This window comes from Ursus americanus, chromosome 14, assembly GCF_024610735.1.
Source record: "Ursus americanus isolate L20-20 chromosome 14, mUrsAme1.1.p, whole genome shotgun sequence".
Taxonomy (NCBI): domain Eukaryota; kingdom Metazoa; phylum Chordata; class Mammalia; order Carnivora; family Ursidae; genus Ursus; species Ursus americanus.
The window spans coordinates 59750978-59769191 of NC_142140.1; the positions used below are offsets into that span (position 1 = coordinate 59750978).

General features: G+C 65.9%; 2 protein-coding genes across 2 annotated transcripts; one reads left to right on the forward strand and one right to left on the reverse strand.

Moving 5' to 3' along the window:
- Positions 1 to 64: 64 nt before the first annotated feature.
- Positions 65 to 9457, forward strand: TMEM259 (transmembrane protein 259). Its single transcript, XM_045800215.2, has 11 exons — positions 65 to 447; positions 4653 to 4934; positions 5608 to 5707; positions 6693 to 6803; positions 7011 to 7133; positions 7221 to 7321; positions 7405 to 7462; positions 7593 to 7676; positions 7777 to 7909; positions 7978 to 8077; positions 8220 to 9457. Exons 1-11 carry the CDS (start codon positions 223 to 225, stop codon positions 8763 to 8765), a joined length of 1863 nt encoding a protein of 620 aa, XP_045656171.2. The 5' UTR covers positions 65 to 222; the 3' UTR covers positions 8766 to 9457.
- A 23-nt stretch (positions 9458 to 9480) lies between these two features.
- Positions 9481 to 17005, reverse strand: GRIN3B (glutamate ionotropic receptor NMDA type subunit 3B). Its single transcript, XM_087867467.1, has 9 exons — positions 16580 to 17005; positions 14453 to 15045; positions 12946 to 13978; positions 11082 to 11227; positions 10802 to 10917; positions 10562 to 10713; positions 10140 to 10304; positions 10006 to 10064; positions 9481 to 9895 (listed from the first exon to the last, which is right to left on the reverse strand). Exons 1-9 carry the CDS (start codon positions 17003 to 17005, stop codon positions 9514 to 9516), a joined length of 3072 nt encoding a protein of 1023 aa, XP_087723593.1. The 3' UTR covers positions 9481 to 9513.
- Between the last annotated feature and the right edge of the window lie 1209 nt (positions 17006 to 18214).

Below are 18214 nucleotides of genomic sequence, written 5' to 3' on the forward strand. Positions count from 1 at the left end.
CGTGGGCCGGCCGCCGCCATCCCAGGGTTCCCCGCGAGCGCAGGGAAGCCGCTCTTGCCGGCGCGGCGACTCGCTGGCGTCAGCAGGCCGCGGAGGCGGAAGATGGCGGCGGCGGCGGCGGCCGGGCGTCGGTGAGCAGCGCGGCCGCGGCAAGAACGGCCGATGGCGGCCGGGAGGTGCCCTCGGGGACCTGCGGGCCGTTAGGGCGCGACGGTGGGCGGCATGTCGGAGCACGCGGCGCCCGGGGCCCCGGGGCCCGGGCCCAACGGCGGCGGCGGCGGCCCGGTCCCCGCGCGCGGGCCTCGCACCCCCAACCTCAACCCCAACCCTCTCATCAACGTGCGCGACCGGCTCTTCCACGCGCTCTTCTTCAAGATGGCTGTCACCTATTCGCGGCTTTTCCCACCCGCCTTCCGCCGTCTCTTCGAGTTCTTCGTGCTGCTCAAGGTGACCGAGGCCCCGACCCCCGACCCTTGACCCCAGCGGCCGGACCCTCCTCCCAGGTCTGCGACCTCTGACCCCGATCCCGCCGGGGCAGCGAACCCCTCTTCTTCGGGCCCCTTAATCTTGCGATTGGTGGCCCCTGATCCCGACTGCAGAAACTCACGCGCAGTGCTCTCCAGGCTGCGCCCCCGGCCTCACCCTTTCTCGGGTCCCTCACCTCGGGGGGCTGGAGCCCGGGAGCCCAGCTTTGACCTGCCAGGGATCTCCTCCCAGTCCCGGGACCCCTGACCGTGCTGCCTGGGATCCTCAGCCCTGTCCTGGCCCAGGCGTACCCCTAGTCTTGGTCTTCCCCGAATCCGGGGGATTCCAGACTCCCCTCTCCTCTCCCCACTGCCCACCTTCCTGCATTGGAAGCCACTCCCCATTTCCAACTTCACCTCTCCTTTCTTTTCTTGGGGCTCCCCCCTTCCTTAGATCTTCCACCCGCCCCCTCCACTTAGCCTCTCAAGGGAACGTGACCTAGCTGAGGACGCCTCGCCAGGGTTAGTGTCGAAGTGACAGCCAGCTCTGCTGCCTTAGCATGGGGCCTTGTGCGAACCCACTTCCCATCTTCCCTCCAGTGGCGCAGAAGTGTCAGCCATGACCACAGCTCCGGGAGGCCTAGCCCTGGCCTAGGTCCTTCTAAGAAGGGGTCTCACTCCGATGTCCTTGCGGCCCTTTGGAGAAGGTTCTGTGTTCCTGAGCAGAGTGCTGGTCCGGGTTGGGTGGATGGCCATTTCATTTCCTGTCAGAGTGCTCCACACTAGGGCTGGAGATGCTGAGATCACCAAGTGAGCTTTGGGTGCCTTGTCTGCGGAGAGGGGCCTGATGCTGGCATTCGAGGCGCCCGGGGTGCTGGCCAGACCAGGTTGGTCAGGAGCCGGGGGCACTTTGGGGTTTGGTGGAAAGAGTGCAGACCTGGATGTTGGCTCTGGCCTGCCATAGTCTACGGGAAGGCCACTGGTCCCTTGTCTGTGAGACTGCCTGCTGCTGTGTGGAGCCAGCCTTCCTGTTCCTCCCTCCGCACAGCCCCCCAGAGCATCATGGGTCCCCTCGGGAGGATTCCTGAATCGGGGTTCTTTGGTTGGGCTCCTGAGTGTGTAGACAGAAGTCTGTGTGTGGGCATGATTTCCTGGTTAGAGATGAGAAGGCGCTCAGCCTCCGCTGAGAGCAGGTCCTGGTCGCCTCAGTTCTGTCCCACCGCTTCCACACTTGGCAGCAGAACGTGTGTTTGCGCCAACCTGGCGTACAGATGTCTCTGGCGTAGGTCGTCAGGTGTCCTGGGAGGCTCTCAGACTCCTGAGCTCTCCTCTCTGGACCAGGGTGCTGGGCCGAGGGATCTGTGGGCTAAAGCCTGGAGGCCTCATGTACCTCACAAATCTGCCCGACCCCTAGTGTCTTGTTTTGCTCATCTGCACAGTGAGGGTCTGGGACCAGCTGATTTGTGAGGCTAGGGCAAGTTCCAGAAAGCTCCGTGTCTTTGCTTCCTGCCTGCCCAGCTTCCGGTGCTCTTGCTGCAGAGACCGAGGTCCCTTCGTGGACTTCCTCATAGCTGTCTCTTCTGTGGTCCCTGTTCAGCTAAGTTCACGGCCGTGAGGCAGCCCAGACCACCCAGTTCCCTGCCCCGGGCCAGCCTGTGGGGGAGCAGGAGGCAGTGAGTGACTGGGGCCCATGTTCCAGCAGCCCCGGCTTCCACCTCTGCTGGTTTTCCTGGCATCGAGGCCAGACCAGGACATCCCGAGTCCTGGAGCAGCGGGCACTAGGTGCCCCAGCCTGTCCGGTTGGACTCTGAACCTTGGGCAGCCTGACCCTGCAGCCACTGAGCAATGCCTGCAGGGTAATGAGGGCTCTGATATTCAGTGCCTTTGCTACTCCCTCCCCTCTCCCCTCTCCAAAGAATGGAGGTGACCCTCAGGGGGTCACTGTGATGTGTGATAGGTGTGTGGAGTGCTCCCAGTGCTGTGAGTGGGAGTCCCTGAACACATTCTCTGTGCCCCCTCCTGCCTGGTCCTGGGACGCAGCATTGAGAGGGCAGAGCAGGAGGGAGGGAGAGAGCAGAGCGTGGGATGAGACAGGTGGGGCAGGGTCTGTGTGGGATCAAGCAGCCCCAGGCCTCAGCGAGGCAGCCAGAAGTGGGTGTGCAAAGGCACTGGGGCTGGAAGGTCAGCAAGGCCAGTGGGGCTGGATGTGTGGGGTCACATGGAGTGGCAGAGATTGGGGGGCTGTGGGTCCCCATGCAGGGTTGGCTGCTGCCTTGCCTGGGCATATATGGGTGTGATAGGTCTTTGGAGGCACCAAAGCTGTGTTTACCCCCTTGTTCCTAATGGGGAAACTGAGGCCCAGATCAGGGCAGACCTTGTCAGGTAGGGTATCAAACTCCTGGCCCTGTCTCTAGGGACTTACCCACTTAGCCAAGGGCAGTAGACCTGGGGCCTTAGGGCAGGAGAAAGATGCTGGTGGGGAGACCCCCTTGAGTGCTGGAGAAGGCACCAGGGTGACATTGGGGACTTGGGGGCCACTCTGGGATCACACACACTGGTGCCACCAGCCCCCCCTCAGTTCATGTGCCCTTCCCCGACACTCTGTACTGGGTCTGTTGGGGATGTATCCTGCACTGTTCCCTCCCCTGGGGACCCCCTGTCCAGCATGCCCTCTGGGTTTAATTCCCAGCTCCACCTCTCTGGGCCATGTGGCCTCTGCCTTGGTTTCCTCATCTGCGAACTGGGGCAGTGGCACACCTGTGTTCCCAGAAGTGCCTGGGCAGCCCCTGGCACCAGGCCACACTGCACATCAGCCCTTTTTTGTGAGATGTTGGTACATTAGGCAGCGCTGTCCTTTTGGCGGGCGGTGTGCTTGACATCTGGGCCTGGAAAATGTGGCCAGGAGCTTAGCACAAGGCACAGCTGTCTGCCCTCGTCCTGTGGCTGCTGTGGGCTGCAGTCCTTCCGTCTCCGGCTCGGTAGTCTCCAAACACGGTGTTGGGGGGAGGGGCTGGGTCATGAGGGCACTGGGTGGGCTGGCTGGGGGGGGGGATGCTCTGCAGGCGTCCCCGGGGGGCACTTCTGGCGGCAGGCAAAGGAAGTACAGCTCACATTGGCCCACGAGAGGCGGCTTTGGAGCGAGCGCATCTCTGGGGTCGCGGTGGGCTCCTGGCTTCAGGCGGAGCTGGGTCCAGGATTGCGGCTGCATGCTCAGACTTGGGGCTTCTGTGTCCCCCTCAGGTCACAGCCCCCGTGGCCGGGCCAGGATGGGAGTGTGTGCTCTGCTGCCGGTCTGCAAGGCAGGCGGCCCACAGCTGGCACTGGGGGCATGTGCGGGGCTCTTGGCGTCCCTGCCGCTGGCCGTGTGGCCAAGGGTCGCAGGCATGTTGAAGGCTGCACTGGCCTGAGGAAATGCGGCCCCTGGGGTCACCAGCTCCTGGACACCCAGTTTTCCCAGAACAGTGATGGGTGTCACATCAGGCCAGCGGGGCCCTTTTGCCAAGGGCGGGGGCCGTGGGTGATACATGGGCGTGTCTCCCGAGACACAGCATCCAGTCTGGGGGAGTGACACTTGGCCAAAGGCCCCATGAGAAATGCAGCTATCAGACAGTGACGTGGGCTCCCACGGGGAGGGCTGGCCTTTTTGATGCTCCTGCTTCAAGGCCAGCAAAAGGTGCCGTTGTTGGGGTGTCGTAGGACAGTCTCACCCACCAGCCCTCCTTCCTGCACTGCTGACAAGGGGCAGGTCACTCTCTTGGGGGGGCCAGCCTGGGCACAGGGCTGAACAGCATCCCCGGCCCAACCCATCCATGCCAGGAGCATGCCCAGTGTCCCCTGGGGGCAGGATCCCCCTGGGTGAGAGCTGCACTGTCCCCATGTTACAGATGGGACATGCCTCAGAGAGGCGCAGCACGCTGGCCCTGCCAGCCCAGGAGGGGTGCAGAGGGCACTGGGCCGGGCATGGGAGTCTGTTTGTAGCTGGTGAGGTCAGGGGTGCTCTGAGGACAAGGCAGAGCGTGACGCTGCTGGGCAGGCCCGTTCCCAGTCTGACCCGTCCCCAGGGGAGCGTCCTGCACGTGGCCAAGAGGGATCCCCACGTCTCAGGGCCGTCCCGGGACTTGCCGCGGCCCCTGCTGAGAGGGGCCTCCCGGTGCCCAGGCTTCAGCACTGACCGTCCCCTGCCCCCAGGCGCTGTTCGTGCTGTTCGTCCTGGCCTACATCCACATCGTCTTCTCACGCTCGCCCATCAACTGCCTGGAGCACGTGCGGGACAAGTGGCCAAGGGAGGGCATCCTGCGCGTGGAGGTCCAGCACAACTCGAGCCGTGCGCCAGTCTTCCTGCAGTTCTGTGATGGCGGCCGCCGCGGCAGCTTCCCAGGCCTGGCCATGGAGCCGGGCAGCCCGGAGCCGGAGGAGGAGGAAGAGGAGGAGGAGCTGGCTGTGGACATGTTCGGGAACACGTCCATCAAGGTGAGCTGGCCGGGCGTGCTGCGCGTGGGGGCGTGTGGTGAGCGCCTGGTGAGCCAGCGATTTCCCTGGTCCTGGGCCCCTCGCTCCACCCAGCCTTTTCCTGCTGGTATGGCCTTGGGGGCGGGACTGTGCTAGGCAGACTCAGGGCCTCGGGCCATTTCTGAGCCCTTACTGGAAAGGGATTGGCCCATTTCTGGGGACACCAAGGGCAGAGACCACAGAGAAGGACCCCGCTGGGGGCATTGGGCTGAGAGCTTGAAGCTGGTCCTAGCTGTCCTAGATGGAGTGGCTGCCCGTGGGGTGGGAATGCCCTGTCACGGGACACATGCAGGTGGCTGCCGGTGCCGGCAGGGGTCAGGTGGGTGTGGCGGGCCCACAGCCAGGAGGAAAGGACCTGCTGAAGCAATTAGAGGCTGGGGTCCCATGGTTGGTGCAGAGCTGGCCAGGCAGGCCCGGTTTCAGGATGCAGACCCTTCCCTAGAGATGGCCACTTAGGGGAGCGTGGTGTTGGGGTAGGGGGCTTTGGGAGGCCTTCCAGCCCCAGAAGTGGAGGGTGTCCCAGCGGAGGCTGGAGGTCACAGCAGCCAGGTTTGGAGTGCGCGTCTTTGCAGTCAGCAGAGGAGCCGGGCCTCTGGGCCAGGCCACTGACGCGCTTCCTCTTGGCGCTCCGCAGTTCGAGCTGGACATTGAGCCCAAGGTGTTGAAGCCACCGGGCGGTGCTGAGGCCCCAAATGACAGCCAGGAGCTCCCCTTCCCAGAGACACCCACAAAAGGTACACACCGCGGGCCTCTGGCCGGCTCAGGGGAGCACGCGACTCCTGATCTCGGGGTTGTGGGTTTGAGCCCCACGTTGGGTGTGGAGATTTCTTTCCTTTTTCCTTTGTTTCTTCCTTTCTAGGTTTTTCTGTATTTATTTACTTGAGAGAGCGCGTGAGAACAAGCACGCCACAAGTAGGAGGAGGGGCAGAGGGGGACACAAGCAGACTCCCCGCTGAGCATGGGGCTCCATCCCAGGACCCTGAGATTGTGCCCTGAGTCAAAGGCAGACGCTTCACCAATTAAGCCACCCAAGTGCCTTGTGCAGAGAGATTTCTTAAAAAATAAATCTTAAAAAAAAAAAAGTAAGGGCTCTTGGGTGGCTCATTCGGTGAAGTGTCTGCCTTCGGCTCAGGGCATGATCCCGGGGTCCCGGGATGGAGTCCCGCGTCGGGCTCCCTGCTCAGCGGGGAGCCTGCTTCTCCCTCTGCCTGCCGGTCCCCCTGCTCATGAGCGTGCTTTCAACTAAATAAGTAGATAAAATCTTCAAAAAAGAAGAAAAAGGACCCGCCCCTTGGGCTGATCAGGCGTGCCCAGCCCCTCACATCAGGGGCTCACCACCTGGGGCCACACCCCTGTGGAGAGGGCCCGAGGGTCTGAGCGGCCGGGTCAGCACTGGCCCCGGAGAATGGCCACTCTGTGCCTCACTTTCCCCAGCAGCATGCGGGGCCGTGACAGATGCCCTGGAGCCCCCAGTAACTGGGTCCCTTGTCTGGAGCCTCCTCTGGGAGAGGCGGGAGGCGGGCGGGGGTCCCGGGGCCCTGCAGGTCCCGTGTGGCGGGTCTGGTGCACAGGGCTCTACCCGGCCTTCCCGAGCCTGGAGCCTTGGGCGGGCCCTGCCCCTCCCCCTCACGGCCCGGAGCCCACCAGGAGTGGTCCCCCAGAGCCCTCAGGGAAGAGGGATGGACTGGGGCTGGAGGCTCACGGGGCTTGTCCCCACAGTGTGGCCACAGGACGAGTATGTCGTGGAGTACTCCCTGGAATATGGCTTCCTACGGTTGTCACAGGCCACGCGGCAGCGGCTCAGCATCCCCGTCATGGTGGTCACCCTGGGTGAGTGTCCCCCAGAGTGAGGCCGGGGGCTCCCGGGAGGGTGCCTGGGGGCAGCTGGGAAGCACTTGGGTCTGAGGTCCGGCGGCCATGTCCACTCTCTGGCCGCAAGAAGCTTCCTCTCCACGGCATCCTGGGGCATAAGGGTCACAGTGTTGCTCGGGCGGGGGCCCTGGCCAGACATACACTCCGTCGTGTGCCTGCCCGCAGACCCCTCGAGAGACCAGTGCTTTGGGGACCGCTTCAGCCGCCTGCTGCTGGCCGAGTTCCTGGGCTACGATGACATCCTCATGTCCAGCGTCAAGGGCCTGGCCGAGAACGAGGAGAACAAGGGTTCGGCGGGCCCTAGCGCCAGGTGGGGGCGGGGCGTGGGGCAGAGGCTGGGCAGGCGCTCACGGCCTCCCCCCTACCTCCGAGCAGGCTTCCTGCGTAACGTGGTGTCGGGTGAGCACTACCGTTTCGTGAGCATGTGGATGGCCCGCACGTCCTACCTGGCCGCCTTCGTCATCATGGTCATCTTCGTGAGTGCCGCGGGGGCTGGCGGGTGGGCAGGGCAGGCGCGGGGGCAGCCCTTTCCTGAGGCATCCCACCACCCTCCTTGCAGACCCTCAGTGTTTCCATGCTGCTCAGATACTCCCACCACCAGATTTTCGTCTTCATTGGTGAGTCTCCCTGCTGGCCGGCTGGGTGGGAGGGGTGGGCTCAGCCACAGGCCCCCGAGGCCCCCTGCCCACCCCGCCCAGCTGCCGGGCACCTCACCTGGTCTGCCCGCCCGCCGCTCTCTGCCCGCAGTGGACCTGCTGCAGATGCTGGAGATGAACATGGCCATCGCCTTCCCCGCAGCACCCCTGCTGACTGTCATCCTGGCCCTCGTAGGTGAGGACTCCCCCTTCCTCCCGCCCCCCCCCCAGCCCGCCCCACCCGGCCCCGGCGCCCCGCCTGCTGGGCCCACGCCGACCGCCCAGCCTCCCCACAGGGATGGAGGCCATCATGTCTGAGTTTTTCAACGACACCACCACGGCCTTCTACATCATCCTCATCGTCTGGCTGGCCGACCAGTACGATGCCATCTGCTGCCACACGAACACCAGCAAGAGGCACTGGCTGCGGTGAGCACTGCGGGTCCGCGGGGTCTGGGGTGGGGTCCGCGGGCGGCGCCTCACTGTCCTCCCTGCAGGTTCTTCTATCTGTACCACTTCGCCTTCTACGCCTACCACTACCGCTTCAACGGCCAGTACAGCAGCCTGGCCCTGGTCACCTCCTGGCTCTTCATCCAGGTGAGGGCACACCTTGCTGCCCGGGGGGGCGCCGCCTTTGGGGCCCTTGCCGCCGGGCGTCCGGCCTGTGCAGGGTTCTGTGGAGGCTGGGGTTCTGGCTCTGGCTGCTGGCCTGACTCAGGGCCCACCCCCACCCCTCCAGCATTCCATGATCTACTTCTTCCACCACTACGAGCTGCCCGCCATTCTGCAGCAGATCCGAATCCAGGAGATGCTGCTACAGACCCCGCCGCTCGGCCCCGGGGCCCCCACGGCGCTTCCGGACGACCTGAACAACAATGGGGGCACTCCGGCCGCCACCCCCGACCCTGCTGGCCAGCCCCCTGCCCTGGGCCCTAGCTTGCCGGGCAGTAGTGGGGGCCCCGGGCCCGTGGCTGAGGCACCCAGCTCTCTGGTGGCCGCGGCAGCCTCGGTGGCCGCGGCAGCCAGCGGTGACCTGGGCTGGATGGCAGAGACGGCTGCCATGATCACAGACGCCTCCTTCCTATCTGGCCTCAGTGCCTCCCTGCTGGAGCGGCGGCCCATTGGTCCGCTAAGCCCCGGTGGGGGGCTCCCCCGAGCCCCCCAGGACAGTGCCCCCTCCAGCAACTCCCTGGCGCATGACACAGCGCCCCTAGCTGCTGGGGTGAGTGGGCCCAGCCCTGCACTCACAGCCCCAGTGGACCCACCCCCAGAGGTCGGTTCCTGAGCCTTGGGCAGCTGACCGCCCCATCCCTGGCCATGCAGGCCCACTGGGTATGACCTGGCTGGAGCCCTTGGGTGTTGGGGAAGCTGTCCTGGTGGTTCTTGGGACTACCCAGCCTGCCTTGGGTGGTGTCAGGGTCCATTGGGTTTGCCCAGAGTGGGGCTTCTCTTACCCGATGTGGGGCCTGCCGGAGGCCTGTCCCTGCTACGTCGTTAGTGGTGGGCCCCCTCAGCTGGTGAATTGAGGCAGGCCAAAGAAAGGGGGGGTGGGGGCTCCGTGGAAGGTTCTGGAAAGGGCTGGTGAACCATGTGGAGTGAGCTGTCCCTCAGCAGCAGAGCTGGACGGGTCTCTAACAAGGTGAACGCCGGTGGGGCACCCTCGCTGCCCCGGCCCGCTCAGCTGGTGCTCCATCATGCTCAGTGCCTTTTCCACGGCCCCGACCCCAGGTGTGTGTACCAGGGCTGGGGTCCCGGGAGGGCAGAGGTCACGCCTCGGGCTCGGGGCTGCAGTGTACAGGCACCAACGCTGGAGGCGGTGGCCGGGCGTGGGGTCCAGCCCTGCTGGGGCGGGAGTGGGACAGGGCTGGTGGCCAAACTGAATCAGTCGGTGAGGAATGCCGAAGAGCGCTCATTCCATTCTATTTAATTGCAGTGTACAAAATTGTGTTTGTATATAGAATAAACTTGACAGCGGCCGGGGAGCGTCTGTGCGCGCGCGCAGGGGGGGGCCTCGGTGCGGGCTCTGGGGTGGGTCACCGGGCGACTTCAGGGGCCTGGAGCAGGCGCAGAGGCCGGTCACAGGGGCCGTCCCCCAGCTGGGCCAGGAGCTCTCCTCGCCGCACCAGGGCCTGGCGGAGGCGCTCGCGCGCACTCTGGATGCGCCGCTCCAGCTGCTGCAGCTCGCCGGGGGCCGGAGGCCCGGAGGGCAGCACAGCCGGCAGGCGGCTGTTGGAGCAGAGCCAGACGGGGCCCTCGGGCGGCCCCTCCGCCTCTGAGGCAGGTGCTGCGGCGGCCTCCGTGGGCTCCAGGAGGAAGCGCACGCGGCGCTCCCTCGCTATGGCCCGACGCACCCGCGTCAAGCTCGCCGCGCCCGGGGACGCTGCCGGTGTGTCCCGCTGCTGCTGTTCGAGAGCCCTGGGGACGTGGGGCGGATGGGGCCCGGTCAGTGTCCTCAGCCACTCTGCCTCCGGGGTCAGGGTCCCGGGCGTGTGGAGCCGCTGTCCCCCAGGGGAGGGGCCCTGTACCTGGGCTCCGGCTCCTCCTGTCCTTCCGGCGGCTCTGTGTTGAGGGCGCGGTGGATTCGCTGCAAGCGCAGACAGAGGCCTTGTCGGGGTCATGGAGGCTGCCCGCGCCCGCCCGCTTGCGGCCAGCCCCTCACCTGGCTCGTGTGCAGCCAGTACTGCAGCTTGTTGCCCCTTCGGATGCGTGGGAGCACCAGGTGGTAGAAGACGTGCTCGCCCACCGAGCTGAGCAGAGCGCTGCCGAGCCCCAGGCAGAGCAGCACGAAGAGTCCGGAGAAGTGGAAGATGCCCACCTGCAGTGTCTGCGGTGACACAGGGGCACAAACCCTTCACCGGCAGGGCCAGACTCGGGAGCGCTGGGGGGGGTGGGGCCCGACTGGGCCAGAGAGGAGGCTGGCCTTCCCCGTTGGGAGCCAGCTTTCCCGGGGACCACTGGAGCTGGGGTTTCAGAGGAGACGTAGGAGCGCACGCATCTTGGCAATGAGCAGGAGGTTCGCCGCCTCAGTGAGGCCCATGCAGGCTCAGGGCCCCCCACCCCGGGTCCCGGGCCCTCCCCCACCTCTGTAACGGCGAGGACGCGCTTCCCACAAGGCACCATCTTGTACCACTTGTCGTGCAGCAGGTCGATGAAACCAGACGACTTGTAGCGGCTGATGAACTCGGACAGGTTGGAGGTGAGTGGCGAGTTCTGGGGGAGTCCGATGCCGTAACCTGGGGGAGGCCAGGGTTGGGTTGGGGCCAGGCTGGACGCAGCTCCAGAAGATCCGCCCCAGGGCCGCTGGTCCCGGAGGCCCCTCACCCTCCATGGCGAAAGGCTTGCCCACGGTCAGCAGTTTACAGTCGGCGTCGATGGAGACCTCATAGTCTAGGAGCGACTTGTCCATGATGAAGGCGTTGAGTTGGGGGGGATCGCTCCTGCGGGGGTCGAGCCGTGGGATGAGGCCCCGCCCGGCCCCGCCGCAGGTGTCCTGCCAGATCCGCCCCGCCCCGCCCCAGGTGTCTCGCTCCCTCCGCCCCGCCCCGCCCCAGGTGTTGCGCCCCGTCGGCCCCGCCCCGTCCGCCTCCCCGCTGGGCCTCACGTGAGCATGGCTACGCCGTGGGGCGTGGTGGGCGCGCTGTGGCGCCGTATGTGCGCGTACATGTCGGGGAAGCTCTTCTTGATGTAGGCCTCGGCGCTGCTCTCCCACACGGTGCCCACGCGGAAGCCCTGGGACGGGTGGTGCAGCTGCGGGGGGCGCAGCTCGTCAGCCCGGGGCACTTGGCCCTGGCCTGCAGCTCCCCCACGCGCCCTGCTCCGTGCACGCTCCTGGGGCTGCCCGGGCCCCCCGGACTCTCACCCAGCTTCTCCCGCCGCCGGTCCGACTGGGGCCGGATCAGCCGGGGGCCCTTCTGGGCGCTGGGCGGTTCCGCAGCACTCCTGCCTCACCCGCTCGATGCCAGGAGCTCCCCAGTCGTGTCACCCGACAGGGCCCGCTGTCCCCCCAGGGCAGGATTGCCTGGGTGAGAGCCGCTGTTCTAAAGGCCCCCATGTGCAGACCTGGCCCTGAACCCCAGACCTCCTCCACGGCTCCCCTGGGGTCTCACGGGAGTCCCTCCCCAGCGGGCCCCTACACCGGGCCTCCTGGATCTTCCTGCCCCAGTCGAGTTGGCCCCTGGCCTCCCTCTTCTCTCCCCGGGTCTGCCGGAGCCTGCCCCACCGCTCAGCCTCCCAGCCCCCTGGGCCAGCCGCCTCTACCCTGGCCTCCCAGCACAGCCGCGCTCTGCAAACTGCCAATGGATGAGTGAGCGGTTCCACTGACCCATACCTCCTGATGTGGCTACGGCACCCCCAAAACGCCAGACCTGAATTAGAGCCTCCAGAGCAGTGTCTGGGGCCTCTGACGAGGACACACCCGTCCTTGTGCTGTTCTCGAGTCGCTGCGGCGCACTTAGAGTTCATTCGTTCAGTTTTTAAAGCAGCAACCTGTGGTGCGCGGCTGGCTCCTCACACCCTGGGTCTAGGTGTTACCAGTTGACACAGGATACGACCCGGGGTGCAGCAGAACTGGATGAGCCCCCCCCCCCAGGACACAATCAGCCAGATCCAAACAGCAGGGGGGTTCTACTGGACAAAAAATACCTACAGCAATCGAATTTCTGGGACAAGTTAAGTGGGGAGGAAACCCACCTGCAGCATGTGTGTGTTTAGGACCCAGATTCAAACAAACCGTTGGTGGGGGGACGACTGGGAAAGGGGGAAGCGGATGCGTGTGAAATCTTCCGGAGTATTTATGGTGAAATGACAGTCCAGCAGCTGGGGCCTGCCTGGGGGGGAATCTGGCTGGGGGTTGATTTTGGAGCTGGACGATGGGTTCATTCATGGTGCTCATTGCTCCCTTCTCAGGAATATTTAAAATGTTTCATTAAAAAGAGATATGTAGACTGGGACACACCTCTGCTCTGCTCACAGCCCTCCAGGGCTCCGGGGCGGGGGGGGGGGGGGGCGGAGTTCCGGCGCAGGAGATGCTTTAGACACCCTGCAGGATGTGCCCTGTGCTCCTGCTCCCACTCGGCTCCTGCCTCGGGGCCTTTGCACCTGCTGTGCCTTCTCTCCCAACATTCCTCCCTGATATCTACGTAAAAGCCCCCTGAATGTCACTGCTTCCCAGAGGAATTCCTTGCCCCCATTTGAGAAGATGTCCCTCCAGTACTCCCTGTGTCCCCACTCTGCCCTGTTTTCTCCCTGACACTTGACAGCCATCCCACACACTGTCCAGTTTGCTTGATTCTTGACACCGCCCCCAGCCTGTTTTGTCCCAGCTGGGCCCCCCAATGCCTGGCACACACCAAGTGCTCAATAAATGTTTTCAGGAGCGGGCAGCGGCACGCAGCTGCGTCTTGGGATGGGAATTGGGTGAGTGGGTGACCTCCCAGCTTTGACCCCCAGGCCCCACAGCTGCCCACCTTGGGGTCATGGATCCCCGACAGCTCCAGGAAAGTCTTGTCCCCGACCATGACGGCGGCCAGGTTGGCCGTGTAGCTGGACAGCACAAGCAGGCAGAAGATGGCCCACAGGTTCATGAGAAGGCGCCCCGTGGGGCACTTGGGCGTCTTGCTGGAGACGGTGCGTCCGAAGAGGATGGCATAGCAGAGGTTGAGGGCCGAAGAGTAGGAGAACACGGTGGCCCGGTTCCGGCCACGGGGCGTGAGGCCATAGGGGCTGCGCCACTCGTACAGCGTGAGGAAGAGCGCGGTGAGGTGCAGGGCGGCAAAGACGCCCAGCCACATGGACCAGTGCAGCGGCCACATGAAGGCGCCGATGGGCGAGGCCGTGTCCCGGGCCCGCACCATGATGCCCAGGCTGGTGGAGAAGAAGGGGCTGCTGAAGTCCATCACCTGGGAGCGGGCTGAGTTGATGCTGAAGCTGGTGACTGCCATGTGGGCCCTGCCGGCCAGCAGGTCCCCCACCAGGCCGGTCCAGCGGCCGTCCCGCAGGGCACCGTACTTGCCATCACCCACGATGTACAGCTGGAAGTCGAAGGGCACGTCCTCTGCCAGGCGCTCCAGCAGGTCGATGCAGTAGCCATAGCAGCACTTGCGGAGGGCGCGTGGCACCGAGCCGTTGGCCAGCGCGGCGAACAGCGCGTCCAGGGTGGCCGAGTCGTTGGTGCCGGGGGCCAGGCACAGCTGCCCTGCGGGGCACTGCCCATCCTCGTCCGGCTCCCGGGCAAACACAAATGGGTGTTCCACCAGCGTCACCACGCGCAGCGTGGGCCGGGCCCGCGCTCCCGAGGAGGGTGGGGGCTGTGCGGCCGCACCTCCGGGCTCTGAGTCCAGCCGCCCGGCCCGCCAGCTGCCCACGGTGGCCCAGGCCGGGGCACCCCGCGGGTCCTGGCGCAAGCTCCACACTCGGAAGTACCGGGAGATGTGCACCTGGGAGGAGCCGGTCACCCACACGGGCCCCGTGCGGCCCCGGAAGGACGTGTTGGCCAGGAACCTGGGGAGCAGGGGGCCAGTGTCAGGCAGCGGGGGGTGGGGGCTCAGGGGACAGGAACCACGGTGGATGCTGTCGTGTGCCCCCCACCAGACCCCCTGGCCCGCTGGGCACCCACGCCATGGAGGCAGAGATGACGCCTCTGGCCCGAAGCCAACAACTCCACACTTGAAAGGCTCGGGTGAAGCCGCCTGGCGCGGCGGGGCTGTTCACCCTGCAGGGCTCCCGTGGGATCAGGTGCCAGCCTCGCCTGTCTCCCTCCCCGGCCTTCTGTTTCTCTCAGAGCACCCTGAGCCCCTCCCCCGAGGCCCCTCCCCTGGCTCCGCTCCTGCCGGAGTCGGAAACCCACTTCCTGGTCAGGGCACAATGCCTGGTATACAGCAAGCATCCAGTAATGGTGCTTTCATGACTCACAGGCAGAAGCGACTGGATGTGGGGCCCACACACCCCCCAACACACAATGGGGTCCTCACTCACCATGCCAAGAAGCGGCCAGAGGGCTCAGGCCCAGCCGGCTGCCCTTCCTTGCAGCCGACCGCCGCAGGCAGTAGGGCGCGCTCTGGCTCGGCCCTGGCTGCGCTCCCCAGGGCTCGTGCCACCAGCTCCACCGCGTCGTGAATGGCGGCCTCCAGCGGGGGTCGGGCCACCTCGCCCAGTGCCAGCAGCCCGAGGGGCAGGCCATCAGTGGGCAGCGCCTCCGCGGACAGTGGCGTGCCCAGCAGCCACCGGGGTCCAGGGGGCACTGCCTGCAGCACCTGCCGCGCGCGGGCCGGGCTGCAGCCGAGGAGTATGGCCACCGGGGCTGGGGCCGAGCCCCCTGTTGGGGCCCCCAGGGGGGCCAGGCGTGCCTGCAGTTCCCCATCGCCTGTGTCTGGCCGGCTCAGGTCCAGCACCAGCTTTGGGGCCCTGCCGGCCCGGGCTGTCCAGAGGGCCACCAGGCCAGCAGGGTCCCGCACGCGGCAGAGCACCAGGCTGACGTCCTCCCAGGCGTGCGCCCGCAGCACAGCCACCAGCACATCAAGCAGGGTCTCCAGGGGGCTGGCCCAGTCCAGCTGGAGGTGGAACGGGCTCTGGTGGGGGAGGTCAGAGTTAGGGCTGGCCACCTGTGACCCGCCACACCCTTCCACCCCCATCGGTAGGTGTTCAATAAATAGACGTCACCTTCAAACCTGGACGGCAGCCTGCCTCCTGCAGCCCGCCCCTGCTCCAAACCCTCTTTGTCTCCCCACTGCCATCAGCACAAAGCCCAGCCTCCTTGGCCTGACATTCGGGGCCTACTCTCTTGGTTCCAGCCACCCTGGGAGTGCCCCGCTTTGAGGCTTTTTGCATTCCCCGGCCAGAATACCTTTATCCCTCTATGCCAGCCAACTCCTATACATCTTTCAAAACCCAGCTCCATTGCCCCTCGTCTCTTCAGACTTCCCTGGCCAGCCAGGACTTTGAGGGGCCCCTCTCTGCCCAGTGGCACCCAGAAAGTTCTCCTGGATCTGCTTGTAGCCTGTGAAGGATGAGAAAGCTTGCAAGACCTCCAAGGTGTTGCACAGGTGGGGACAGGATGCAGAGGGCTGGGGCTGCTGCTTGACCCCGGAGAGGTCAAGTTAGCTCTCCGGAAAGACTGACGTTACAACTGCAGGGGCTCAGTTCCTGGAGGCGGCAGCAGAGGGCGCCACCGGCCTGGGTTTGGGTCCTGCATCTTTCCCACAAGGTGGGGGGCAGGGGACAGGGGACGGGCCCTGACACAGGGACAGCGGGGTTAGTGAGACCCCGGGCCTCCTCTAGGGTCCGCGTCTCCCCTCTCTGAGGAGAAGGAAGCTGGGGAGGGGGCTTCAAGGTGGTTTGGAGGGTGGGAGGCCCCTAGCCGACCCATATTCCTACATTGGGCCCCTCCTTGCTGTCCTGGGAAAGGGGTCTGTCCCAGGGACACCACGGGACACCCAGAGCCCTGACAGTCACCCTTTTCTCCTCCTTATCCCGTTTTCTACTTATTCAGACCCAAATCCAGGCCTGGGGGTGGAATAAAGGAGAGAATAAACTCCAAAGATGGGGAGGGTGGGGGATGGAGGGGTTTGAGTGACAGCGCACCCAGAGGAGCCTGGGAAAACCCCCAAACTGCACCCCCAGGGATGGAGCTTCCCTTGCCCACCCTGGGGCCCTGCTTGGTGGGAACTGGGAGACGCCCTCCCACCGGGAAGGGGCCCTGCTCAACAGGGGATGGCTCCTGGGGCCGGAAGGGGCAGGAGGCACGGTGGGCTCCATCACCGAGGCCCAGGAAAGTGGTCTGCACGGGAGCTGCGCGCCCCGGAGGGGGCCGCGTGTGGGTCTCGCCATCCTGGGTCCACGAGCATCTCACGGGGTCCCGCGGCTGGTTCTGGGTTCCCTCGCTCTGGGAGCATCCCGGGTCCAGGGGTCCAGGTTCTGTGAGCCCCGGGGATCCCTTCGTCTGGATTCTTGGGCATCCCCGGGGCGGGGGCGGGGTTCCTGGATCCGCGGTGCAGAAGTCCGGGTGCCGTGCGCCCCGGCGACTCTGGCGTCGCACCCCCGGCCCCCGCGCCCCAGGAGCGTCCCGGGGCCTCCCTCATCCGGATCCCGGGCGTCACCGCGTACCGGGGCTCCGAGGGGCGCGCGCGCCTCCCGCCGCAGCACGCTGAGCACGGGGGTCTCGGCGGCGGCCGCCAGGAAGTGCAGCTGCAGCAGCTCGGGCCGCGCCTCCGGGAAGGCCAGCACGGCCGCCACGCCCGGAGCCGCCAGGGCCTGGCACAGGCCGCGGGCCAGCGAGGCGGGGTCGCGGGCAGGGGGCGCGGCGGCCACCAGCTCCAGGCTCAGGTTGTGCGGCAGCCGCGGCGCCAGGGCGGCCCGGGCCAGGGCGGCGCGAACGCGGGCGCGGGCGGCGGGTGCGCGGGGCAGGAGGGCGCCCAGGCGCACCGAGCCCCCCAGGCGCGCCAGGACGCTGCACGGCTGCGGGTGGCCCCCGGCGGGCCGCGGCCCCAGCGCCAGCGCCAGGCAGAGCCATAGCGCCCGCACAAACTCCATCCCGAAGTTGCGGGCGGCGCGGCGGGCGGATCCGCGGGGGGCGGTGCGCGGGAGGCGGGATCTCCGCCCCGCCCAGCAGCTCGCTGTCCCGCCCCCTCCCTGCGCGCCCCGGCCACCCGCGCCCGCCCTCGCCCCTCCCCCCGCCCCCGTGTTAGCGACCCACTGGGGAGGAGTGGGACCCACTCTCCGGGGCAGGAACCTGAGGCCCTCGTGGCCGCCCCGCGCGGGGGTGGGGGTGGGGGTGCGCCTACCCACTGCTCTTCCCAGCTCCCTGCCCGGCGAGTTATCTCCCGGTTCTACGGATGAGAAAACCGAGGCTTCGCACCAGGAAGAGATATGGTGTCAAAATCGGCCCGCATACTCAGCCCTGTTCCACTCCAGGACCCCCACGCCCCCTCCCGCCTGAGAAGATGGCTCACTGCTGTCAGGGAAACAGCCCCGGGAGGGGTCGGTTTGCCTCCGTGGTCACACAGCAGTACCCCCCACCTCCAGGTCGACCTAGACCCGCCCACCTGAGCGTGCCCTAACGTCGTGTGCGCCCTGGGGAAACTGAGGTATATCGTGTTGACGGGAACCTATAGGGTAGATCGCCTGCCTTCCAGCTGCAGGCAGGTAACTTGGAGCAGAGAAGGCCTCCTCACCCTTCAGGACCCAGCGCCGAAAGCCCCTGCTCGGAAAACACTTCCTGCTTGTCCCCCAGAACTTCCTCCCCCCCCCCACATTGTCACATGCCCTCAAATTTTTGTTGGTGTTTCTGCTTTCTTATTTCGTGGCCCCTTCCCCACTCAACTGTGGGAGGGCAAGAGTGGGTCTGGCTTGTTAATGCTCTGTCTCCAAGGCGTGCACACAGTAGGCGCTCTAGAGTTGCTTGCTGCTCCAGCTCGGACAAGGACGCCCTCCACGCTGCAGAAGCCGCCGAGCATTCCCCAAGCCCTCTCCATGTTCTCTGCGCCTTCCTCCCTTGAATGACTGGGGCTCTTCTTGGGGTCCTGGTATGCAGCAGGTACTTAATAAACCCCGCTGAGCCAGGCCCAGCAGCGCCCTGCACAGACTTCTCTCACCCTGTCTGCCCCAGAGGGCCGAGGCAGAGAAACCCAAGCTGGTCCCAAGATCCCGCCGGGCCCAGGGCAGCCGCTCTGGCACAGAACATTCCGGCGCGAATGACTGAACGTCCCCTCGGTGGATTTGTCTCTCTCTCTCTGTCACACA

What these genes read in the sequence shown, in the direction of transcription:
- TMEM259 (XM_045800215.2), top strand. Translation starts at nt 223, where the DNA reads ATGTCGGAGCACGCGGCGCCCGGGGCCCCGGGGCCCGGGCCCAACGGC. An exon ending in CCCAGAGACACCCACAAAAG is followed by an intron (nt 5,708 to 6,692) that starts GTACACACCGCG and finishes TTGTCCCCACAG; the next exon opens with TGTGGCCACAGGACGAGTAT. An exon ending in CCTCCTGGCTCTTCATCCAG is followed by an intron (nt 8,078 to 8,219) that starts GTGAGGGCACAC and finishes CCACCCCTCCAG; the next exon opens with CATTCCATGATCTACTTCTT.
- GRIN3B (XM_087867467.1), bottom strand. Translation starts at nt 17,005, where the DNA reads ATGGAGTTTGTGCGGGCGCTATGGCTCTGCCTGGCGCTGGCGCTGGGG. An exon ending in TCTGGCCGCTTCTTGGCATG is followed by an intron (nt 13,979 to 14,452) that starts GTGAGTGAGGAC and finishes CCTGCTCCCCAG; the next exon opens with GTTCCTGGCCAACACGTCCT. An exon ending in CGGGGATCCATGACCCCAAG is followed by an intron (nt 11,228 to 12,945) that starts GTGGGCAGCTGT and finishes CGCCCCCCGCAG; the next exon opens with CTGCACCACCCGTCCCAGGG.